General features: G+C 42.3%; 1 protein-coding gene across 3 annotated transcripts; it reads right to left on the bottom strand.

The window, feature by feature from the left end:
• Window positions 1-385: 385 nt before the first annotated feature.
• On the bottom strand, window positions 386-26953 carry sin3b (SIN3 transcription regulator family member B). 3 transcript variants are annotated; one of them, XM_080431639.1, is made up of 19 exons: window positions 26387-26953; window positions 24921-25027; window positions 24378-24531; window positions 23721-24086; window positions 18943-19098; window positions 18436-18564; window positions 18106-18195; window positions 17858-17976; window positions 17169-17382; window positions 16455-16571; window positions 16062-16300; window positions 13709-13892; window positions 10917-11787; window positions 9299-9468; window positions 8545-8718; window positions 4452-4544; window positions 3913-4007; window positions 3315-3513; window positions 386-1671 (listed from the first exon to the last, which is right to left on the bottom strand). In XM_080431639.1, exons 1-19 carry the CDS (start codon window positions 26498-26500, stop codon window positions 1435-1437), a joined length of 3828 nt encoding a protein of 1275 aa, XP_080287765.1. In that variant the 5' UTR covers window positions 26501-26953; the 3' UTR covers window positions 386-1434. The 3 variants fall into 3 exon arrangements, with proteins under 3 accessions (XP_080287765.1, XP_080287767.1, XP_080287766.1); XM_080431641.1 differs by lacking the exon at window positions 26387-26953 and adding an exon at window positions 26142-26248; XM_080431640.1 differs by lacking the exon at window positions 18106-18195.
• Window positions 26954-27065: the final 112 nt, after the last annotated feature.

The following is a 27065-nucleotide window of genomic DNA, read 5'->3' as shown; positions in this document are numbered from 1 at the left end:
TTTACCTGTAGACTACACTCAAAGCAGTTCCTATGAAAGTTCCCACCCACACCCTAACTCTAGTCCATAGCGTTAGGAGTTTTCTAACACTATGGACCAGAGCTAGCCCCACACCCTACCAGTTCCAAGTAGTTGCCTGTGTAAGCACCCCCAATCCATTTGTAAATATATATATATTTTAGTTTCCCCCCATACTTATCTAGACCTGGATATTACTCAAATCAAATTCCATACTGGAACCCTGTTCATAATATGAACTTGATATGAACTTCATATCATGAGAATATAGATGCATTGGTCTAGAATTGATAAAAGAGGGAATATATACTGGTCTATAAATGATAAAAGGGGGGAAAAAACAAGGGACAGGATTTAAGAAGGTCACAACTATGTTGTTTATTTCATGATAACTGATACAGGATAAATGTTATACATTCTTTTTTTTTTTTTAACACTGATATTTTGCTTTTATTTTCAATGTCAGTATGCAAAAAAAGACAACGATCCAAAGTAAAGATTTGGTGAAATCATGAACATGATTCAGATGCTTTAGGTGATGCTTTATAATATTAAACCAATCTTAATTAATTGTGAGGACTTTGCATCACCCTGGTGCTAGTTTTAGATTAGCTATGATGAAAGATGAAGAAAATAAAATGACAAACAATATGAAAACATCAAGAATTGGCTGACAGCAAACACTGTAAAGAACCATGATCTTCAGATGCATCATTCAACATACTCATGTAAATGCATATATAAAATACATAGTCACCATTGTATATATGCACATACTGTAATGTAATTACTACAGTTGTAGAGTCTGTACTGTGCATACAAAAAGACAAAATGAAGAGAGCAGACACATACATACACACATTTATCATACCTCTCTGTATAAACACACAAACCAACCAACAGGCAAAAGGCTCTCTGGCTTTAGAAGCTAAAAACTACAATGGGCTTTAAAAAAAGAAAAGAGACATTCACATTTCTCAAACAAACATGATTTAATAATCTCCCAACTGACCAACTGTGTGTCTGTCCATCAGTCTGATCAGCTTGCAGTGCTGATTGCCACCAGAGAAGCAAGGATGATGATGATGTAGTGCTGAGGATTGATGAATAGCTCCTGGGTGCCACATCAAACCCATCACAGCCCCAATATATCAATTAGGGCCAGGTTCACTCAAGTTCAGGCACACTGTCTCTCTTAGCCCCGTTCCCCACAGCTCTCCTTCTTACTGTGCACTCATTCACCGACAGGCCACACAGTGGACTGGATCATGTGCAGACCACGACGGGGTGAATGAGTGACTGCGTTGTGGAGGTGGGTAGAGAATTGGGACTGCAGCCTTAGACTGTATATTATGTAGTGTAAGAATGTATGTCCATGCATTTATCCATGTGTATATGTCCATCTCTCTCCATCCTCTAAGGTGAGACAGGTGGTTTGCTACTGCTGTAATGAACTTGGTATCTGTTGACTGTTTGCCCTTTGACCTCGGTGGACAAACAGGTGGTCTTGCAGGGGATCATGTCTTCTTCCTCTTCGCCCATTAGCCAATCCTGGACCGAGCGCTCGGCTGACGCGGTCACGTGATTGGCCAACCATCCCTGGTGCCACTTGTCAAAGCGCTCGTGCTGGTTCGCGGCCACTCTGTGCTGTGACTGTGGGGAAAGGGAGAGACAGAAGAAGGGACATGAGACTGTGGTAAGGGAGAGACAGAAGAAGGGACATGACTGTGGTAAGGGAGAGACAGAGGAAGGGACATGAGATTCTAATCCATTAGCCAAATGTACAGAAAGATAAAATACTGGACAGTAGTTTGCTTATTTAGCTAGAACCATAGCCAGGGGTTGAGAATTCTCCATACAAAGACACCCAATTCATTATGAACGACTAAAAGTGATATCCAAAAGCTGTAATGGAAATGAACAGTTTACCCTTTAGAACCCATAGTAGTTGGGAACGGCTGCTCTAAATCCTACTTTAACCCCATATGGTTGACCCTCAGGGCTCTATACTAGTGTCTTTTCTGGTTCCTATAGTGGGGAAAGCTTTGGCTGAGAATAGCCGATCAACAGCGTTGTGAGCTTGTCAATCGGCTATTTTCTGCAAAAGCCTTCCCCACAATACGGATGCTGGGGTTTATGTGGTTAAAGGATAAAGCCCTTTGCACACCAAGCCCATTTTTTCCATCAGAAAATATTGGACACACTAAAAAAAAAAATGCGCTCATGTCATGTTCATTATCACTTACACACAAACTGAAACGTTGTCGTCTGTCAATTATTTGTGGAACATGTTAAATTTACTGTGTTGGTTTGCACCGACCATTAGATATTTGTGAAAAACTAAAACCAATTAGGATTGTATTAGCAATAGGGCAAATACATGTTTTTCTATAGCCAACGTATGGTGGCTTTCTGTTACACTATGATCTGTATTCCTTATCCTCTACCCATCCCTGTGAATGAGTGAGTGAATGAGTGAGAGACAAATCAGGCTGTCGCTCTAATGTCTGACAGGTTCGATTTCTGTCCGGCCAGACCATTTGCTGCATGCATGTCACTCCGCTACTCGAGATCTCCATGTATGGGTGTGTTTTTATTTGGACAGAATTTGGACACAGACTGATATAACTACAGACAACTTGAACTTTAGATAGATCCTGATCAATATTGTTTAAACGTTTGACTACTTGCCATTGAATTAATGCCATGTTTTTTTTACAGAAACAAATACAAAATTGCACGCTTTGAATTAAATTGGAAATGGTCATCATTGCTGTATATACGGTAAATACTTTATGCAACACAGTCAAACAGCATTAATAAAGGACATTTTGAGAGAACAAGATAGAATATGGAAAATGACAATAAACCTGTATAGCATTGGACTTGCTTGCATAATTAAAATATGCCTTTTTGCATATTACATTTTCATGATGGAGCCGGTGTGCAATGGGCTTAAAGCCAGCGTTCTTTTTTTTCTTATTGTTGACAGTCTTACAAATATTGTCTGTATGACAACTTTATGAAGCGATGGCAAAAGCACCAACCTCCATCACTGCGCATGTGCGTTGCCTTGTTTGCCTTCTGAAAGATTTTACTCCTCTACTACCTTATATTTGGTACCATATTAAAGCAACAAAAAACAAAAACTTCCATCTTCAGTTTTGAATTATATTTTGTTTATACTTTAAAATTATCAGTGAGCTGTAGCAACATTTTAAATTTTCATTGGGGTCGCAAGGGTTAATTTATATTTGAAAATATTATATATATATATATATACACATAATTCCCACCTTTCTGGCCTTTACAAGGGCTCCTCGGCGGTACATGTAGTCCTCAGAGTTCATGACAAACACCATCTTGTGGGTGTTGAGTTTAAAGCGACAGTCCAGGCTGCCAGCACTCTCTACGCCCAGCTGACGGTGCCACTCTCTCCTGCAGCGCATGGCCTCCACCTGCCGTACCTGCCAGCGACGGAAACGCCGTAGATTCCTGAATGAAAGCAACAATTGAGACTGTTGAGCCAAACAAACTGCTTATGTACTTCTAGAAAAAAAAATATTTGAGAATGAGAGAACAATGAATAATGAATTGTATACTGTATGTATGCTTAATGTGTCATTCACATGGCACATATGTGTATACAAATGTATTGTACTTATTGTTCTTACAGGATAAGATAAAAGGGAGACCTAAGGTATGAGCAATAATGTGAGGATACAGCAGGCTAGTTAGTACCAACTTAATTTAAGAGGAGTAATTTGTATTCCCAAGAATGACATGCACAGCAAAAGTAGGCGAATAAGCAAACAGCAGTAGCTATAAACTCAGTGTAGTTGTAGTTAAAAATTACACCTCACTGTCCTACATAAATGTTTAACTCCTTCTTACCTGGGCAGGAAAACGGGTTTGAAGAAGTAGCCATCTGCCTGAGAGCACAGACTGGACTCTGTCCCGACAAACTGCTCCATGTAGCTGGACAGGCACTAAGGTAGCAAAAACAACACTTTATGATGCAATAAACATTTACAGTGAAGGGAACCTTTTCTATGGTGTGTGTGTGTGGTAGCACACACATACACACACGGTGGCCTAGGGCACGTGCACAAGTTGGTTGTGAGGGGCCTTCAAATGGCCGGCCTCTCCAAAAGGAGGGCCAAACAATTAGCAAGGTACTGCTCAATATCAGCTATTATAGGAAGCCACTCAATTTGGAGGAGGCGTTGTGTCCTTTACCCATGATTGTTGTCTGCTGTGTTTGACAAGTATGCCAACATTATTGTATGCAACAATGTTCTGCCTTATATGCACTTTGTAACTGGCTGTTTTCCCATTATCTGACTGCACTGGCAGTGTTTATGTCCTTTGTACAAGGTATTCTTCTTCTTCCGTTTATGTGGACATAATTAAATATTTGAAATGTGTTTTACCTGTACATCTAGTGGGTCATCAGCCTGGGCCTCCTCAGTGTCCAGGAGCTCGATGGTCAGTGTCACATGACCCTTGTTCTGGATAAACATCACCTGTTAACATAGATGGCAGCAAAAGTAAACCTCAAGCAAACAATATTGATTGAATATTTTATTAGACAGAAATGTAAAACAGCACGAGTACAGTCAAACACTTTGTTTAAAAGGATAACACCCAAAAAGTCCTTGCCGTCTTGTTTCCATTGGGGTCCTAAGTATTCAATCTCTCATTGGTGGGCTGTCGACAGTTCAGAAACCTGCCTACCAATGACATCATCGATAGGGGATTCCAAGATGTGACCCCATTAATAGAAAATTTAAATAAAAGTTTGAAATCTTGTTTGAAATGACCAAAGCTGCCTACCGATTATGTCACTGGTAGGCAGGTTTCTGAACTGTCCACAGCCCTCCTCTGAGACAGAGGAGTAAATAGAAATGGTGCCATTTTATAATGAGCCTAAGTGAGGACCAATAAGATGATGCAGTGGTCCTTTAAGCATTCTGGAGATCTAAACAATGCATGTTTTTGATGAAAAGTAAAAGGTTTTGACAGTCATCAAGCCAGATTAGGACAAAGAATGTCTTAATCTCTTTACGTAAATAAATAATTAAACAAAATAAACATCCCTTCGAGCCAAATAAGCTCATGCACAAAAAATATCTCTACTGTGAAACATCTGAGAAAAACTATATGAAATGAGTGGAAAATATTTTTGTTTTATATCAGTTATGATTACTGTGGTGTAGTTCTTTGCACTAGGAAGCTCAGTGTTTCCCATAGATATAAGTTATGTCCGGGTGGCTAATATTTGTTCGTGTATGTGAGCGAGTGTTCGTGGCCGTGTCCTGACCCTGCTGTGTGTGTGTCTGCCTCGTCTTGGCTGTCTGTGCGCGCTGTAGCTTCAAGCTTGGTGCAGCAGAGATATTAGATATATTATAGCAGGCCTCATTTGTTTATGTAAACAGAATCTACTTTGTTTGCATTTGTTTTATGTGATTAAAGTGTGATTTTGAGATAAAGATTATAGACAATACTTACAGCAGTTAGAACACTCACAAATGTGTATGTATGCACATATGCGGTAGCGTCCCCCCCTGTAAACTATGTATTTTTGGGCAAATGAACATGACCTGTACTTGCCCAAAGGGAAAGTGCTTTTGAGACCTTCGTGTCAACCCCTGCCTAAGGCAATATGTGAGTTGTACTGAAATAACTGGCCAGATAGTGGACGCCTTCACTTAAGTGAAAGAACTCACACTATGCCAATGTTGATCAAAGGAGACACAGACATTTCAATGACAGAGTGTGAGATTGTGTATGTCAGCACAGCTGAACAAATGTCTTGGACAGCAATATACATTTTGACAGGGAAAAGACATGTTTGACCCGATTCATTGTTAAGGCAGGACATTCTGTGATGTGAATGAGAGAGAGATGGGGTATGAAGGAGGAAGAGGAAGAGAGAGATGAAAGGGCAAGAGTGAGAGCCAGATGATGGAGAAGTGTGAGAGAATGAGATGAAAGAAGAAGAGAGAAGGGAAGGGGTATTTGCCGTGTGGCATTTTGGCTCCCCAAGTCAAATCTACTTCATCACACCTGCTCTACAGTATTAATTTTTGGTTGACACTACAAGTTGTTCAAGAAAAGAGTTCTGGGGCCTGATTCAGCAACATTTTCAAAAGAGTCTTAAGAAGCTGTTTAAGGAGCCGTGTCCATAGAAAGCAGTTTTGAGGGAGGAATGCTCAAAGCACTCTGCCATCATGTCCAGAGTGTGTCTTACTAAGGGCGTGTGTTTTGTATGTCCGCAACGTTATTAGCACAAGTAGCCTAGCTGAAATAATGGGGTAAACATGGACATCTCATGGTTGTGGTAACGATTCAAAGTCAGGTCATAAATGACCGGGTTGTCAGACACATCCAGGTGGATCAAACGTGATATTGATGAGTTGCACTACCCTCCAAAAGTTGAACTATTTTCTGCTTGAAGCCCCCAGGGCGCTCTGCCACAAAACGCTGAGCGTGCTGAAGCGCAAGGCGTGGTGCTGGGAAGAGAAGAGCTTCAGCGGGTCTTACCATAGAATCCCAAGGCAGCCAGCTCAAAAAATGCTTTCTGTGGACACAGCCGCTAAAAAGTCCCTAAGATTAAGCTTAACTGAAATTCTCTCAACATAAAGACAAAAAACATAAGTTCACCCTCATAATATCAGTGCTGCCATTGAAAATTAACAGTTAAGTTCTTTTAGTTTTTTCCAACGTTACTGTGGCTTAAGACCTCTACACACTGCCCGACATTTGAAATGGACGGCGAGTGAACAGATCGTTAAGCATTTCACGAGTTTCTCTCTTGAAATCGGGCTAAACATATCGTTGTGATTCTCGCACGATTGATTGGTCGGCGACAGGGGTTCACTGATTGCAAGATATTTCACCACGATGTGATCCCGACCCAATACATACATTTGTTTTTATTCCAAACGTCTCACGAAAACGTGAAAGGCTCCCGTGATATATGCGCGAGACCGAGACAGGACACTAATGATTGACATTAAATAATTCTCAATTTCTCTGTATTTCTCTCTCTCTCTCTCTCTCTCTCCCTCCCTCTCCGAAACAAACGTTTCAAAAGTCAACCAGAGTCCAATTCAGATCAGAAGCAGTGTTGCCGTGTCCGCTTATTATAAGCGAGTTGCTTGTACAAAATATTGGTGGTTGCGTTTCTTTTTAGCTTATTTCCAAAGTGTAGTTGCTTATTTGGCTTTATTTCTTAATGTTGCTTTTTTTCTTTGAAAATAGTTGCGACGCGTTGTGAGCTTGTAGATCGGCTATTTATTTGTATATAGGTTTAAAGTGCTCATGCACGATTCCCGCAGGGGACGCTGTTGGCGCTGGGGGCGTGTTCTCTCCTCCGCGTCATCAGTGCCCATACCCTAGGTGGGGTTGGCGAAAGGGCCTTTCTGTGTGGAGTTTGCATGTTCTCCCCGTGTTTCCTAGGGTAGTTAATACCCTCACAAAAACATGTAGTAATCCTGGTCACTATACTGCCTCCCCCTAGTCAGCCGGGGCGCCTGATGGAGGGGAAGGGAACTGGTTGGAATAACGTGTTCCTTCCACGCGCTACATCCTACCAGGGAAACTCCCCCCTGTCAGGTGACAAGAAGGTCAGTAGGCTCTCATGCATTGAAGGAGGCATGAGCTCGGCCCTGACCTCCCTAGGTTGGCAGAGGGAAGGTAGTGCCCAGGATTACATAGACAATTGGCACTGGGTGTAAAAAATAGGGTTACAAAAATCGTGGGATAAAACTTTGTTAAAAAAAAAAAAGTGCTCATGCAGCCTATAGTCACTTTTGTTGGGCTTTCATAGACCTGGTTGCTTATTTCTCGCGCAAAACCTGGCAATACTGTTCAGAGAAAAATACGTGCGTGCGACACACACACACACACACACACACACACACACACACACACACACACACACACACACACACACACACACACACACACACACCTCTCTGTCTGCAAGCCCTATTCCTCTCTAATAATAAACAGCCCCATCGTCTAGCAGGCTCGCTCACTCTATCAATTGCTCTGATTGGGTGTAGCACAGCTCTCATCGGATCCGACAAACCCAAATATCCAACATGCTAGAAAAGTAAAAATTATCGGGAACCGCTCGCCGACCGCAATTTATCGGGGTGTTTCTTCTCGGAGTACCTTACACACTGCGCGATCAACACCTCTCCGAGGAACGCCCGATCTGGACTGAGATCGGTGGTTTTCTCGGCGATCACCAAAAAATATCCCAGAGAGCCAAATCGGGTCAAATATCGTACAGTGTGTAGAGGTCTTTACCGAGTGTGTTCAAAATAATAACAGTTCACCCATTAATTACCAAAATGACAGTCAACAAAACGAAAGTCAACAAAATGCAGAACATATATTTATCATCATGAAATAAATCTTTGCGGTTAGCCAGCTATCCATTGGCATCTGTAGGGGGGCCACAGGGCCAAAGAAGTAATGGTGGGGAAAACTGGACAGCCTTTGCGTGCTCACCTTGAAGCAGTTCTCCTCAGCCATGACCCTCTCTCCTTTCCACTGGTAGCTGGTCTCCCAGGCTGCCCTGACACACTGAGAGGACAGGTTGCCCCCCGCTGCCCCCCGTTTCCTTTCAGCCAGGTACAGGTCAGCCACCTGTAGGCACACCTCATCACTGACCAGGTGCTGCAGCTACAGAGAGATTAGGGGAGAGGTTGGAGAAAGCGAGGGAGACAAGGAGACAGTGGTGGGAAAAGTACTCAAATGTATTACTTACTGTAAAAGTATCAATACTGCAATGTAGAAATTCTCTGCTACAAGTAAAAGGCCTGCGTTCAAAATGTTACTTGATTAAAAGTGCAAAAGTATTAGCATCAAAATATACTTAAAGTACCAAAAGTAAAAGTACTAAAATGTTTGAAAATAACTACATGCTCACAACACGTCGCGATGCGACGCGTATAAAATAGGGCTGAAGTGGTTAATGTATGTTTTATAAAATAGTATACTAATTTATATCTGCAAAGTAACTAAAGTTCTCAAATAATTGTAGTGGAGTAAAAGTACAATATTTGCTGCTGATATGTAGTGGAAATACTCCAGTAAAGTAAAAGTACCTAAAGATTGTACTTAAGTACAGTACTTGAGTAAATGTACTTTACTTTAAGACCATTGCAAGGAGATTATAAAAGATGTGGAAATGATATAGACAGGTTATGAATTGGCAACCTGAGTGTTATGTGTTTGAAGGGAAATGTAATGTATGAGCTACCTGTCGAATGATGTTGTGGATAAGCTTGTCGATGGTGAAGCCTATGTAGGCATGGATGGTGAACATCTCTCGCAGAGTGTCTTCGTACTGTGTTGACTCGAGGTTACCATCCAGCAGGCTGCGCACCATGTCTAGGAAGGCTGGGTAGTATTCCTCTAGCTCTACCTCACCTGTAAAAGGCAGGGGAAATAACATTCACTTTGATTTCCTGTCTTTACACACCGTTATCAGTCTATTCTACTCCACTAATGCCATACCATGGCAGGAGGTAACGGTTTACCTCAATGTTATACCAGCAGCACCTATCCAAATCGGTTATCATCATTTTACCCTATTATGACACCTTACAATTTGGTGAAAAGGTAGGGCTCCAGACTAACTTTTTAGATTTGTTGTACTGGTGAGCCTAACTTTTTTCATTTAGGTGCACTAGCACATCATTCAGGTGTACCCAAAGATTTTCAACGCAATAATACGTTTTATATTTAAACTTTTTTTTTTGTCAGCTCTCACACACATTGGTAGTTTTATACACATTAAGTAAATTAGACCGGTGCCCTTTGGGGCGGCCATAGCTGAGTGGTTAGTGAGCCCGCCTAGGGAACGAGCTGGCCCTGGTTGCCCCAGGTTCGATTCCAGGCTATCCCAGCATATGTGCCGATGATATGAAATTTGTCCCTGAGCAAGACTCTTAACCCCAATTGCTCACAGGTTCTCATTGGAAACAAGACCGCAAGGACTTTCATGAACGACCTGTTAAAAGGAATTATCCTTTATCCTTAGCCTACTTGGGGGCCACACAAGTGGGGAACAATGTAATTTGGGAATGCAAACCCCACCCAGATATGCAAGACTTGTTGTACCTGTTGTCAGAGTACTCGCTGTACCCAGTGCGGTATCCGCTACTACCACAGTATTAATAACGTTAGATATAACAATCAATGGGTTATCTATAAATGTGGGAACGATGCAAGTTGGGAATGCAGGTCCTATTTGTACCTGTTGTGCAGTGTGGTGTGGTACCCACTACCATAAACCGATCAATCAAATATGAATATACAGGGATCATCGATGACGTCAAAACCTGCTAACATCGTGTTGATGACGTACTGTATATTGACATTCATGGGAGACAGACGGACCCGCAGACAGACATTTTGTGCACGGAGTAAAAGAATGGAGTTCCACTGTGCACACTACCAACATATTTTTTACTGTAACTGCCAGCAGTCTGTGTTGCGTTTTTCAATATGTTTGGTGTGACGGCATCTGTTTGGTTCGGAATTACCCGTTCAATATCAAATGTATTGGTCACACTGGTGTGACCATAAAGTTTAGTCATACTTCATAGATTTTTGGCTGCACTCTAGAGCCCTGAAATGGAGTGAAATAATAATTACATAATGTAATAATAATAATCCTATAATAAGAAAACAGAGTACCTTCGCAATAAAAATGGTTTCCATCTTTATTGTCCTTCCTGCCTTGATAAACTAACAACTCTGTACTAAAATATCTAAAATAATATATCTCAAATATCTCGCTCAAAACATCATGACTGATTGATCATTTCAGAATTACATCATTTAACCATAACTGTGCTACTTGCTGAACATACTAGGCTGTTTGAGGCGCAGCTCCATGGCAAGGTCACAGGCCTTGTCCCTCCGTCCTTCTGCCAATAGCAGCCTCTCCCTGCTCTGCTCGGCCCTGTGCTCCAGCAGCTGCCGCTCTGCCTGGCGGTACACCCGCAGCAGCCGTGAGCAAAGCGTCTGGTGCAGTCGCAGGAAGAAATACCAGTTGTTGTTTACAAAGAACAGGTTATAGACACCGTCCAGCTCCTTCTGGTGCTCGGCCTCAGGGTCGCGCAGGTCCACCTTCTCTCCGGCTGCTACCGAGCTCGTCTCCATAGGGGTGGGGGTGGTTGCTGAAGCAGCCGCCGGAGGGGCCCCCGGCTGTCCAACGGTGCTGCTGGAGGTGGTGGAGGCTTCTGTGTCTGCAGGCTGAGGAGGGCTGCAGCGTCTCCGTCTGGACTCACCGTTCAGCTGCTGCTGCTGCGGTTGGGGTTGAGACTGGGCCAGGGGTTGTTGGGATTGAGACTGACCACCTGTGGATACCCCTGCTCCCGCTGTGTTATTAGAATTACTACTTCCTCCTCCTGATGAAGATGATGCTGCTCCTCCTCTCTCTCCTCCCTCCTCAGGGTCGACCTCCTCGTCTGTCCACTCCTCGGTGTCGCTGAGCTCACCGCGGCGAGCGAAGAACAGGTCGGGGACAAAGTGCTGGATGATGCGTTTTATGTGGTCCTTGTCGTCCTTGTGGATGGCAGGCTGACGCTTGACGTGGTAGATGATGAGAGACGCGGCGTCCTCCAGGATCTGCTTGTCCTCGTAGGTGAACACCATGTGAGGCTCAGTGGCGGAACCCGTACTGGAGCCGTTACGGCTCTGCTGGCCCACACCGGCCTCCTCTGTGCTCTGCTCCTGCCGCTGGGATAGAGAGATAAATCACTAAAAGGTTAACACACACAACCATGTTATTAACCCGTTAAGACCTGAGGCTGATTCTACAAATGCCTTCTAAACCAGTAGTTCTTTCAAGATTTAAAAAAAATGCTCAAAAATAGCAGATGTACAAGCTCGCAGCGCGGCACGAAGTGACACGCTGTGAGCAAAAATCTAAAATGAAACAGTGGCATTCAGGTGGTGCAGGGGTAAAGAACCTGCCCACCACTGCCGTTCAATCCCTCCATGATGCCTCCGGTTAGGCCGGGGTTGCAAGTTGGAAGGCGGCAGTTGACAGTGTTTTCTGTTGCTACACTAGTAGGAAGGAAAATTGGGGAGGGATAGCATGTCCCTCCACACGAGTTGTGCCCCCCCGATGAAACTCCTTACTGTCAGGTAAAAAGTAGCGGCTGAGAACCCCATGTGTTGGAGAGATCGACAGTGACAGGCACTATTACACATGAGGGGAATTGGCATACAACTAAACTGGGGGGGAATTAAAAAAATAGATACCTTTTTTAAATAGTTGATAAAAAAATATTTTTATAAAGGGTTTTATCTGAGAATTACACTGTTTTTGCACGTTCAACTTTTTTTATGGGGGATGCGAACAGCTGACAAACATTTATTTTTGGCGTTTTGAATGGGATTCATTAGCATTAAGGACAGACATGGAATTGGTTCTGCCCAGCAGCAGAAAAACTAGGTCAAACCTTCAGTTCAAGTAATACATTAAAAACCCTGCAGGATATTTCTACAACAGTAGATCACCAGATCAAAATAACACAGGTAATGTAAAGTGCAAAGACATAATGCAGAAAACTATGCTAATCTGTCACAACATCTTCTGAATGTCTTTCCTGCGGCTGTTATAGCAGGTGTTGTGTAAAGGTGCTTGCATACTGTGTGTTTTTGGCTGTCTTATACATTCAGTACATGTCACACATGAAAAGGGTAGTAAACGTATTATCCACCTCAACAGACTGTGCAAGTTAAATTGAGTCTACCTGTCACATTGTGTGATGTGACTATGACCTACTTCAGTCAACGTATGCTGAGGCGATGTGTTACCTTTTGACAAAACAAAACAAAAAGAACGAGGAAAATTGGACCCTGTCCTGGCTTGCCAGAAGAGGTATGGGTTGGCAATTCCCTAAAGGGAGCTGATAATATCTCAATGACATTTTTCCCAAAGCTGTCTGCACATATATAGTGCAGTGGTTTTCAACGTGAGGGCCAGGGACCCTCAGGGGTCCTTGAGGGGGTTCCAGGGGGTCCAGATTGAAAGTTCAACTTCAACATTATTACAATACAATTGTGTGTACAAGAATAGCTATTTAGAGCAGAGTTTCACTGTCATCTCTATACCTTCAATACATAGACAGTAAAGGAAATCTGGACCAAATTACACCACATCGAACCAAATCATGTCGAACAACAAAAATGTTCTTAGATTAGCGTCTCAAAGATAAGAATCTTATCTTGCCTAAATGCCTAATGACATTTGGCCAAATGCCTATCAAATTGGGGATCCTTGAAATTAAACAAGGTTGACAATCACTGGACTATCGAGTCCCTTTACTTCAACACATGAAACAGGTCAAGTTTCCACTGTAATTGTTGTTCTAACGGTCTGGCATTGACCATTGTAGCACCAATGCAGCTACAATTTTGAACACTGCCAGAACTCCATTGTAGCCTACGAGTGTGGTTCGGCCTACGAGTGTGGTTCGGCTTGTAGGTGGCCGTCCCTGACCCTATCACACTGCGCTATCCAGGACGCTTACATTTAACAGAACAGTTTAACAGTCAACATGGAAACTTTGTCTGGGACAACACCAAGACTGACACTATCGTAGTGTGTCGTCCCTTTAACAGGCCACATGTTCTCACATTTGATATTTACCTCATCATAGACACTCTCAATCTCATTGAGAAGGCTCTTGGAGCGCAGGGCCTTCATGTCATTCTGTTTGAAGTTCACTCCCTGGTGATCCAGGGACTTGAGGTAGGCCTTCTCATACTGCTCCCTCCAGATCTTATTGAAACCCTGCTGGGCTTCCCTCCACTCCTCCTCCTTGGCTTTCAACCTGTACAAGAGGGGGACATGCAGGATGTAAACATCTCACACTCATCATCAACGTACAAGGCAGCCAGCTTGACTGGGAGAACTGAATCAGGTGTCTGCTGGAGTGAGTGTGAGTGCCTGAGCATGCATGTGTTGATTGTTTGCAAACTTGCAATAGATACAAGATTCTGATAAATAATTTTAAAAAATGTACCGAAGACAGCCAGCTTGACTGGGAGAACTGAATCAGGTGTCTGCTGGAGTGAGTGTGAGTGCCTGAGCATGCATGTGTTGATTGTTTGCAAACTTGCAATAGATACAAGATTCTGATAAATAATTTTAAAAAATGTACCGGTGTAACGGTTCACACAATTCACGGTTTGATACGATACAGAGGTGTCACGATTTTATACTGTACAATTTTAGAAATGCCAGACAAATGTCATTTTTCTAACTCTTTTTCTTTGGAACAATGATGGAGCTATACCCGACTCATCTTCTGGGATCATAGCATACAGTATAAAACAAAAACATCTCTGTATAAAAACAATGTTGTGTAGTATTGTAGTACCGTAGTTGTAACAAATAAGCACAATTCTGTTTTTAATGGTCTCATGAAGAAACAGTGTAAGGGCTCAATTAATTTAAGCCGGTTCATAGCGTGTGTTTTGCAGAATTTACTACAGAGTAGGGTCTCATATCTGCAGCAATAAATGTACCAAACGCTGAGGTGATTTATTTTACCCCGTTTGGCTGAATAAACGTTGCAGGGAAGGTTTGCAGCATGTGTGTTGCACCTTGTTTGACACACCGTGGTATGTCAGCTGATGTAACCTACACTTGTGTAGAATATGCGACATACTATTTTCTTTTTAACCACCAGTCTCTCGCCATCACCCTCATAAGTCACAGGGAACGCCCAGACCTGCTGATGTTTCTGTTTCTGCTCTCTCGATCTATGGCATTGTTAGTGTAGCACACCTCTCAGCATGTCTTACTGTAGTAGTGTTTATTTCTGGGGGTGGGAGGGGCAGACAGTATGTTGCAACATGCCTGTCGTTGTTTGGACTGCCTTGTTGAGCGAGGATTGTGTTGTTCGAAGTTAAAAACACACACACACACACAAAAATGTGTAGTAGTATGTACCGGATAGGATAGGATAGATCTATCCCCAGCTGCACGTTCTCACACACCGTTACCCACATGAAGCCCGCCTTTCACTCACACTGCTGCTCTCAGCTCTTGTGAGTCTTGTCACAGTATCAACTTGCTGAAGATGACAAGTGCACAGAGCCACCACAAATGGTTTTGATTGACAAATATGAGACGTGTTCAACTTCTCCCTAGCACATTTTGGCTTTACTTTCGTTCAGAATAGACAGAAAAGCAATACGAGTGCATTTTCAAAATATGTCGCATTTGAGGCAAATGTATAAGGAAGGATACCTGCAACCTCATACGCAAGCATACAGAGCAATTACAAACAAGGCTGCTAAAAGAAAAGTGTTTGTTTCTTCCGGATGAATCCAATGACTGCTTATATGTACTCTCTCTGTACTGTACAATACTGTACGTGTTGAAATCAAACACATCATGGAACATCCCCCAGTCCATGTGATAAAAACAGTCCTGTAATACAGTGTCAGGGTGGGCACCGTTTGCTTCAGCCTATAGGCGAGCAGGAGCAGAATGGAAGAGACATCCAATTTGCCGAATGGAGGACGTAGGAAGGGTTTAAAGGCATTGCAGAGGAAGAGTAGCAGTGGTCGAGTGAGCTATCTCCCCGTTTGTACAAACACACTGTCCTATATACGTTTCTATAATCCTATTTAATTCTGTTGTTGGCAGAATGCAGAGCCAATAGCTGATGTTCCAAATCAAAACACTTTCCCCCCCCATAAAATTATGAAATTCCCGGAAGCCATCTTAGCGAATTTCTATTCCGACACCACCTTGTGAATTAAAGGCTAATTTCGAAAAACAGTCCACCAAATCATACACTGCAATTCACGATTATGTTAATGCTTTGCCCATACAAAAACAAAATATTCAAAAGGACGGCTAATTAAATTGTCAAAAGAGAGTCTGAGGTGAAGCCAACAGAGGAGCTGAAATGCCAATCTTGACATCTCGTCATAGGAGGTGCGTTCTCTTCTTTGAGCATTTGTTTTTAAAAAAAAGGTCACCTCACCTTTTGAGCACCACAGGCACAGCGGTGGCGGGACTCCTCTTCAGCCCCTCGATGATCTCTGGGGCCTTGTCACCATAGATACGGTAAACAGCGCGTCGCTGGATGACCTCAGATGTGCCGCCCAAACAGTCATCCAATCGGAATCGGTCCTGATCCTCTGGAGAAAGACGGGAAAGTTTCTTCTGGACGCTCTCGAGAACCCGGATGGTTGCCAAGTTGGTTTCCAAGACAACGTCCAGCTGGGGAGAGAAAAATCATGGACACAGAGGCATAAAGATCAATTATCTTGAAAAGAGAAAGAAGGGGAAAAAACAGCTGTATTGAGCTTTGCAAACATTATTGACGCTACCACTTTAAGTGTTTGTACTGTGTGGATGTACCTAGTCTACCTACCTCAAACCTTTCATCCTCACAGCGGTGTAACTGTTCCTCATAGGGGGTTTTCTTGGAGCTAACAAAAGTGGAGTCCTCTGACCACGAGGGGAAGGACACCCAGGTGTCATTCAAAACCTAAGTACAAATGCACAGACACACAAATACATAAACACGTATGCACACATACAGTACACAATTTATCAATAGGGGGAGACTATCTCAGGGAACTTTAGTACATGCTTTATAGGGGTGTGCCGAATTTCACCAAACGATACGATACGATATTGGGCTCACAACTTCGATACGATTTCGATACGCACTTTTTTATTATGAAAATATATATAAAGCAAATAATATATATAAAAAAGCAAATGCAAACAAATAATTCTGTTTTTGCATTATTCAGACATGCAAACTTCTAGCTTTTCAGCTACAATAGCCGTTTTGAATCCAAATAGGGCAATAGTGTGACACCTGACCCGAAAAAAACAACATGTTGTCACCCTTTTCACCTCGGGGCTGTTTGCATGCCTGATTATTATTATTGTAAAAAAAAAATAATAATAAAAAAAAATTCAAAACGATTTTTTCCCCCCCCCAAAACGATACATATCGTCACGAAAACGTATCGCGATATATCGCGGGACGATATATCGGCACACCCCTAATGCTTTAGTATTATTTTCATAAAACTAATTAAACACATACGCTGAGTCTATACTAAAGGTTTACCTCCTTGCAGATGGCAGTGCGTCCGCTGCATTTCGGTTGCTGGTAGGTCTTGGGCAGTGCTCTGTAGCTGGACCCCAGACGTTTGCAAGAAGCATAATCCACCTCCCGGCCCCCTCCCCCCTCCATGTAGCGATCTGACAGTCCCGACACTACATGAGAGAGTTCTTTGTCCCCCAGAAACGACTTGAACTGTGTGTACAGTTCCGGAAACTTCCTGAAAGGAGGAAGAAAACATGAAGATGAATGACATGAATGCAAAGCACAATGGACATTGATCACACGTTTCAGCATCTCTGATAAATAAGACAAATCTCAGTAGGGCATCTGTAAAAAATACCACATACTGTGCTAAATAGCATTATATACACTTAAATAGATCTATCAGTATTCAATTTAGATAAATTGTAAGGACTACTCAACTGGGGAATTAAAAAAAAGATTGATTTATGTTTATGAGACATCAGAACGCTTAACAGTTCCCTGCAGCTCTTCCCTGCAGTAATATCTATTATGCACATTTTATGTGCCTAAATGTGAGCGTCGCCGACTATACTGTTAATAGTCCCTTGAACCACAGCATCCTTCCAAACAGTCATCCATTCAGCTCCGCTCATGGAACCTTTAATTGACAAATTCCATCTCTGCATATGACCCATCGGTCCATCCATCTCATTTTTCAGTCGACTCACCCCAGGAAAGGAGTGACTAGCTGCAGCAACTCAGCTCCAGAAACAACTTCCTGGTTAAACAAGGCGATACAGCGCAGGAAGTTCTCATATACTTCTTGGCTTTTGAACAGGCGACGAACCTTAATTTAAAGAAAACAGAGACTGAAACAATCAGCATTTCAGGTGCCACAAGGAGGATGACATTTATGGAGAAGAGATGGCTACAGGATGAGGGAAGGTAGCATCCAACTTGGTTAGAAAGTACCTACCTTATCAAAGAAAGAAAACTCTCGTAAAACTCCATGTTTACCAACTGCAGCAAAAGACTGATCTTTGGTGCATGAATACTTCATCTTTTTCTAAGTTAAAAAAAAACAACTGCAGTTAGATCCCTTTATTTTCAACACAGAAATATGTATAACAAATGAGGCGATCAAATTCTCCAATCAAAAAGGCAATAATATAGTGCACAAAATAGTATAAATTATCGTACAAATGAATCCTGTTGATTTTAACAATACATCTACAATGATTGATCTGAAATGATTCTCAACTCATTGGTAGGTCTAAGCTACACAGTGTGCTCTGTAATGAAGTACCTTAAGTAGAGGGGTCATATGTGGCAGCAGCATGGGCCTGGGTCTCTTCTTGTTCTGTTTGCTCATCATGTCTTCTTCATCTGGCCTCTTCAGCTGCTCTTTCCCCCCAGTCAGAGAACTGCCTGTGAACTGCAGGAGGAAAGAGGACACAGACCATTTATAGACAGATGACATATAGCACTTACAAGGTCCACATTTCAAACTAGCATGTGTGCTATAAAATCTACTTTTGCTTAAAATGTGTCCATATTTCAAGACTATGTGCATTTCCTTAACTTTTACATTAAACATATACAACACAATAAAATCAGTGTAAAAGCAAGAAAAACAGATCATTAGAAATTAAGAAATGTATAAGGGGTTTGTGTCCAATAGAAACCTAGAGTAAATTTGATTGATCTTTACGGTGTTCTTTTCAGCATCATTTTGTGTGGTGCATTTTGAAACAACTGCATAATACACATCATGGTCCATTAGCTACGTTTTTAGTAGGATTTAGTGACTGACCAACGATCTCTTGGCATCAGGCAAAAACTGCCCAAACTCAGCCAGCAGGTCTTCCTGTCCCTTGAAGAGACTGGCAACCTTGGAGAACACCTCATCCTCCGTCATCCCACTGCTGCCTCTGCCTCCCCGGCTCTCCTTCACCTCCAACTGCTCCTTCTGAAAGGTGGTGAAAGAGGAATAAAGTTGCTTTCCCAAGATAAAATAGCTTTACCCCTTTTCTCTCCAATTTAAATCGTTATGCCAATTATTTCCTCCCCACAGACGCACATTTCTGTATGTTGTCACTGCCGTTATATCCTACCGACTCACCTGCCAGTGAGGAGCCCTCACCAGGAGGACGTGGAGCCTCCGTCCTACTCTTCCCGCCCAACATACCCTGCTGACAGGTGCCGCCCCAGCCCGTCGGATTTCGTGCAGTGCCAAATATCACCCTCCCCACTCGGCTACCCTCCCCCTAACACGGGCCATTGTGTTTGTATAGATAGACGCTCGACAAAGCTGGATTCCCCGGGGTGGATCCAAACCCCCAGACTCCGTGGTGGTGGGCAGCTACCTCACCACTGCACCACCCAAGATTTGAAACAAATGTATCACCAATTCACCTTATACATTATATAAGTGTACAACGAACCAAAACTAAAAATGTAAATGTAAGTAGTTAAAATACAAACAATAGGACAATATAGAGCAATACTACCATGGTAAATCAGTACTTAAAAGGGCAAGACCACTTTGGTTGTGTTTTTACTTTTTTATTTTACTATTTGAATATTCGGATCTGCGGATCCAGTATGGGTTTTCTTCGTAATAAATATGGTAAAATCAACAGGGTGTTAACATTCTTATTTAAAAAACAAGCAGTACTGGGTTTTGTGATGTTCTATATCGTCTGAATCAGCTTTGTTTCTGTTGGTTTATGTGCCAAGAGAGTGACTTTGAGAGCAGTTTCAGCATAATGTAAGTCAATGAGGAGCATATTTTGAATTATCAATTCCTAATCAATGGAGCAATTATTTTTGATTTCTTGTCCACCTTTGGAGTTACATCATGGCAAGGTAACTACACGATCCAAACCTCTAGGTGGTCTTGCCCTTTAAAACACAAAGACACTTTGGTAGAGTTTTGGGTTGTGTAGTTACTATGTCATGATGTAACTAGTCCAAATGGCTAAATATCGTTAATTATAAATTGGTAATCCAAAAATAGCCTTCTCATAGACTTACATTGACAACCCAAAAATAGCCTCCTCATTGACTTCTACATTCTACGGTGAAACAGCTCTTAAAATCACTCTTTTAGCACATAAATGAATGCAAACAAGCTGATTCTGCCAATATATATCACCACAAAACCCAGTACGGCATTATTTTTTAAATACAAATGTCAACTTCATGTTGATTTAGCCATTTGTAGTAGGAAGAAGACCCGGACTGGATCCACAGATATATTGGCAGAATCAGCTTTGTTTGCGTTCATTTATGTGCTGAAATAGTGACTTTGAGAGCCGTTTCAATGTACAATGTAAATCAATGAGGAGGCTATTTTTGGATAATCAATTTCTAATCAACGGCGCAACAGAGCAAGATATCTCACCAATTGGACTAGTTACATCATAATAAGATCACTACACAACCCAAACCTCTACCAAAGTGTCCTTGTGCTTTAAGCAACAATATCATGGTAGATCAGTACTTAAGTAATAAGGAAACAGAGTTTGGCTTTTGCGATAAACTCAAATGTAAGATGACAGATATGTTGCAATAATGGTTACACAAAATTATTACATCTTTCAACAACACTCTTGTCCTCTAAGAAATGGACGGTTATGGGGATTATCGATACTGGACAATAATCCTTCATGTCTATGCCCCTTTTCCTTAAAACATAACATACTTGTTTATTCTTCAAAAATGTTAAATGAGGCCCGGACCGCTGGCCTTGCGGCTCCTAGAATGCAATGCGGGTTCGAATCCCGATCCCGACAACCTTTGCTGCAAGTCACTCCCTGACTCTCTCCCCATTTCCTGTCCATCTACTATACACTATCAATGAAGGCAGAAAAAGCCAAATAAATATATATATATTTATTTATTTTTAAGGAAAAAAAAGTTCAACAAATACTCCTCCCAAAAACGATGATTTTTATTATCAATTACTCATCCCGTTTTGAGGACCATTTTTGTATGAATTATTAGTGTGGTTGCCCTAACAGGGCAACCAGACTATAGTACTGGATGGTCTTTATTAATCTTCCGGATAAACAATACTTCAAACTGCTATTTCTCCCACAGTTTTTATTATATTATTATATTGTATTTTGCTAAGAGATTGGTTAAATAGTTTAATTGATATTGATTTATTAGTGCATTAAATTTCCCCATCCGCTTTAATGTAAAAGTGAAAAAACTCAAATTCAAGTATTTCTTTCTCAAAAACCGTAAGAGCTAGAGTTACCACATTTGGAGGGGAGGTTCATAATTTAGTCCAAAATTATTGAAAAAATAATTACACCAATCGGCCACATGGTGGCGCTATAACAGCCCCCTTTACGTTTTGGCCTATAACTCTTGAACCGTAGGTCGTAAAATCAAAATTTCTTTTCCCCTAGATTCCTTGGGTCATGACGCAACTCCTTATATAGGCCACGCCCATTTGCGTCTGGATAGATTTTTTGATATTGATTTATTAGTGCATTAAATTTCCCCATCCACTTTAATGGGAATTGCAAAAACTCCCATTCAAGTATTTTTTTCTCGGAAACCATAAGGGCTACAGTTACATGACTTGGAGGGGAGGTTAATAGTTTATTGCAAAATTATTTAAAAAAAAAATCACACCAGTCGGCCACATGGTGGCGCTATAACAGCCCACTTTACCTTTTGGCCTATAACTCTTGAACCGTAGGTTCAAGAGTTATAGTTCAAACGAAACCGCCAGTCAATCCCAAATTTGAATCACATGTCAAGGGTGGTTTACTCAACGGATCCCCAAAAGCATTTCCACTTTGATCCATAGGGGGGCGCCACAAATGCGCAAAATGTAACCGTTTAATGCAAAAACATTATTTCGGGGTGGATCGATCCTCTCAAAATGAAACGCAAGTGATCTCATGAGAGACGTGACAATGTAATTGGCGCAGCCTCCGACAGTATTCCTCCCAGCGTATTCCTCGAGTCCCGGCGGCCGCAGCCCACGACCGGCGTCGGCGCAACCACACTTTGCAATTGCCCTGAATTGCGACGCGTCTAGTTCCAGTTGTTCTCAAAGTGGGGTCAGGGGGCTCCCAGGGGTGCTTGGGGGGGTTCCAGGGGATCCCCAGCAAAATTAGTAGATATAGAATCATATCTTAACCACTTTAACCCCATTTATACTTTGGCTATTCAAAAATAGCAGATCTACGCGTTGTGAGCTTGTAGATCTGCTATTTTTGATATAATTGAAAAATCTACAGGGAGACAGGGAAAGACATGCAGCAAAGCCGCCACCGGGCTCGGGAATCAAACCCGGGACACGCTGTCAGGCATCAGAGCCTATGTGGCACGCGCCTTAACCACTCGGCACCCCAGATGTGTCCCTTATGTGGGTCTCTGGCACAAAATATTTTCAGAAGGAGTTCGTGGCCAAATACATATCAATTCGGTGGTCCTTAACATGAATTATTCACCCCATTTTGCTGGGAATATGCCTGCATGTTTTCACAGAGATCAGAGAGTACAAAGACCGGGCCTGGACCGCTGGCGTAGCGGTCCGGGCACCTAGGCTCCAAAGTAGCCTGACAGCGAGTTGCGGGTTCGGGGTTCGAGCCCCGATCCCGACGGCCTTTGACGCATGTCACTCCCCATCTCTCTCCCCATTTCTAGTCAACCTACTATCCTATCAGTAAAGGCATGAAAAAGTCCAAAAATAAATAAAAGAAAAAGAAGAGAGGGTACAAAGACTGTATCCATTTCTGATACAATGGATTTTGATCAGACAAAATGTTTTAACATCAAAACATCTATAACAAATTCTCAAACTACTCATGTAGAATAATCCAATTCTCAGATATCTAATTGTTTCTATTTTCACTCAAATATTGCTTAATAAACCATATCTGGCAAATCCTCTGATGCAAACCTCTGCCGATCCGTCCATTGAACTGAAGACCCGCCTCTAGCACGTTGTCGTTCATTGGTCTGCCGGACTCTGGAAGGCTGACTGAGCAGGACTCCTGACCAATGAACGAGCCGGATTGTGGGTATTCAATTCAACAAATGAGCCAGCCAATTGTGTAGTCGTCTTCAATTTGACAGGAATTGTTTATTTAGCAATACTTTAGTGAAAATAGCTGTGATCAGCATACAATTGGACACCTCTGACTTGGATTATACTGCACGAGTAGTTTGAGAATTTCTTATGGAAGTATGTCGTTTTGCTGTTGTTAAAAAGAATCTCTGATCAAATCTATAGTAAATGATACAGAAATTATTATTTGGGGAGTAGAATACCCTCAAGTTTTCAAGCACCGTGAAAACTCAACCGGATTCATAATGTGATTGGAATAACAAAGGTTTTTCCGCCTGATTTTCTGAGAAACCTGAATCCAATCTTTGAGACAACATGAGCCGAGAAAGAAATAGTACAACTATAAGGACAATGAACAAAACCAATGAGGCATGGAATGACTTGTCTAATATCACAGTACTTATCAAGCAATTTCATAATTGGCAGGCTCCTTTTGAATTGCAACCAGCCATTTCATGCATTGTAACACACTGTGCTCGTTAGCTCCATAGTACCTGGTATGTGTGCAGGATCTCCAGGAAGGCTCTATAGATCTCTGGATGGTCGAGGAAACGGTTCTTGATCTTGTTCACATAGCTGATAGCACTGTCAAACTCTACAGGGCTGGGCTCCGAGGCAGGGGGCGATACAGAGGACGTGGGTGCCTGATTCTGGCTCTCCCTGTTAGAGAGGGGAAGGGAAAGTCTACTGGGTGGTTCAGGAGGTCCTGTGGTGGTCGAGGAAGAAAGCGTCTCTGACGTCGCCGCCACAGTTTCACAGCTCGGGGCAGGGCCGGCCTCAGGATGACTAGATGAGGTACTACTTGAAGTGGCTGCCACTGCAGGGGGGGCTTGACTCTTTCCCTGCTGGCCTGGGGACACCTGGGCACCATGCAGAGAGTGATGTTTAACAGTACATACAGAACAGAAAGTAGATAACAATATTTTAGGGCCAACTTCTCTTTGCACACAATACAGATGAGTGTAACTGAAAAGAAAAGATGTAACAGAATTCAAGAGCACTCACTTATGGGACACTTTGGGACAACCCAGAACACAGGGTGAATGTGGTGAAGTACAAGTCTGATGCACCAAATGTTACTATAGAAACAATCTTTGGCTCTGAACATTTTGCTTCTTTAAAATCTGTAATCTGTTAAATCAGTGTCTCACCTGGGTAGAGAACGGAGACTGGAGGAAAACCATTCCATTCTTAGGGATTTCGATTCGATACCCCGGTGGTAAGAAGGCATTGAAGCCTAAGACCAGGTCTGGGTGCCCATGGAAGAGTTGTGATACACGGTTTATAACTCCTGGTGTGTCAATGCTATTTGAGAGAACAGACATATAGTTTTAGTGGCACAGGTTTTGACAGAGGAATTGTGACAGTGCAGGATAAGAGCATCATACGACTTTAGTGCAATTTCCTATTGACAATATTTGCTAAATAGTGAAAGCATGGGAGAATTGTAATGGAAATAATGGATCCCCAGAAAGGGGCAACTTTTTTAAAGAAAGGACCAATTGTAGAGGATATTAGAACGTTAATTTCATTAAGAGACTGGACCACTAAAGTCAATACCCTTTCAAAGCATGGATGGAGGGATCTTTAAAGTGTGTTTTAAATGTATGAGTAAAACTTAGCCAGTGCTAATGGCACTCTTTTAAGCATCTCTGCTAAATCAATGGTGTAAGAGGAAATTGCGATATCTATACCTCTGTGACTTGAACTCTTTCATGATGTCGAGAAACTTGTTGTATATTCCAGGGTCATTTCCAAATCGTATTTTGACTTGGTCCAGGTATGACAAGGCATCTTCAACCTGGGCACACACACAGGGGAAAACAAATCCAATGCAACATCAGATAACATCTCTAAATAATAGTGAAACATCTTACTCTTCATGACGCAAATCCAACACGGATCGTGTGTTTTCTACCACACGTCTAAAGCTGTGATCAACCTGTGTTACTACTAACAGTCATACCCTACAACATAAACATACGAAAAATGAGCACTGCAGGGTTTTTCTCAATGCCATCCGTGCAAAAAAGGGCAAACGTAACGTTAGACAGCTAACGTTAGCGGACTTCACTGACAAGTGCCATATATAAACAAATACAACACGAATCAAATAAATAAATAAATAAATGCAAATAATTCAGTGTATACATTAACAGCGTGCTTCTTTAGCAACCAGATAGCTGTCAAAAAGCCCTCAACGCTGCCACAATAAGGGAAAAACGGGACAATTTGTTCGCACAAAGCATTGTAACAATTAATCCATGACTGCGGTAGCAGCGATTGGTAGCCCTGGCTAACATTAGCCAACAACCGGTGATGTGACAAAACCCACAACTATGCAGGTAACACAAGTCAAATAACACAAATACAACGATAGTAACAGCCACACACACACACACTACAGCTGGCTATTGTTGATGCCACACCGCCTAAACCGTGGCGATAATTACGATGCTGTAGGGAAAACCATCCACTGTCACATAATAATAACGTTACAATGCAACAAAGAATGCTTTTTTCTCCTCCTCTCCTCCTTTCTTTTTTTCAATGAAGAAGCAAGAGCAACCGGACGAGACCGTATTATTAGCGTAAAGGCTAATTTATAGTTCGTCGCGCCACCGTATCACCCAATAGAAAAATGATGTTATTTTCAACCAAAAACACGGTATTTTCAACTGGGAAAAGTGTCGACGGGCGTCGCGTCGACACTTTTTTTCCCAGTTGAAAACAACGTCGTTTATTTTCCGTCGGGCTGAACGGACGGCTCATGCGACAAAGTATAAAGTAGCATTTAAAAAAAAAAAAAGGAACAAGGAGGAACTTCCAACAACAGCCGAGGTCGTTGTTAAGAGCTGCTTTCATTATTGACACTGTTGTGGAACATTCCTCCCTCTTACTATCCACCAACTTACTATCGAAACGTCGCATCAGAGTCGAACCATATAAATCGCCATGTCCATCTATCTTAGACACCACATACTTTTAATAAGGCCAGGGAGCTAAACTAAGCGTTACGATAGCTGGATCGTTACCTTTCACTTTACATTACAGGAGGAAAGCCTCCAAATCTCATGCAATGGGATGACGGAACAAAATGGTTGTGACTGCCTGGGAAGGGGACGACTTTCCCCTTCTTCTCGTATGCTCGTTGTCTTACCTTCAGCTTCTGGAAGTGCTGTTGTTGCACTTGCTTCTGCGTTACAACGTAAGGCTTGTCTTGGATTTGGTTTATTTGCTTCGTGTTGCCTGTGTGTGCCTGGATCTTCGCCATTATATCCCGGGCGACGGGGATCGAGGCTTTGGAAGCCCACACACACACACACACACACACACACACACACACACACACTACTACCACAACTTAACGAGGAAGCTCCGATCGGTGTCTCTTGCTTGTTGGCTGATCCGACAGATCTTCCTCCTGGTCGGGGTTGCCAGCCTTGCAAAGCAACGTTTAACGTTACTTCCCTTCAGCTGGCCAGTCCTTCTCAATGCAAAAAGAAGGAAAATCCACCCGAGTGGAGCGGAATGACAAGCCCAAGCTGCTATCCGATGCGAATGTAATTATTACCCGCCATTATGGATTTTTAACGAACAAGTAATGGGGTTGCTGTGATAACACGAATGCTCGGAAAATGAGCTTTTGAGACAATGGTTGCCGATTATGTTATTTTAAATAAAGTATCGCCTGTCTCTTTAAATTCGGCGGCAGCAGCCTCTCTTGGCGTCCGGAAGCCAGAGTAGGAGTGAAAAACTCAACTCAGCGTTGCCAGGTTTTGCGAGAGAAACAAGCAAGCAGGTCTATGAAAACAAGCCCAAAACAAACGACTTTTAGC

This window comes from Gymnoscopelus braueri, assembly GCF_963280865.1.
Source record: "Gymnoscopelus braueri genome assembly, chromosome: 6".
Lineage (NCBI taxonomy): Eukaryota > Metazoa > Chordata > Actinopteri > Myctophiformes > Myctophidae > Gymnoscopelus > Gymnoscopelus braueri.
The sequence above is the reverse complement of the archived record's forward strand: the minus strand, read 5'-3'. Positions and strand labels throughout refer to the sequence as shown.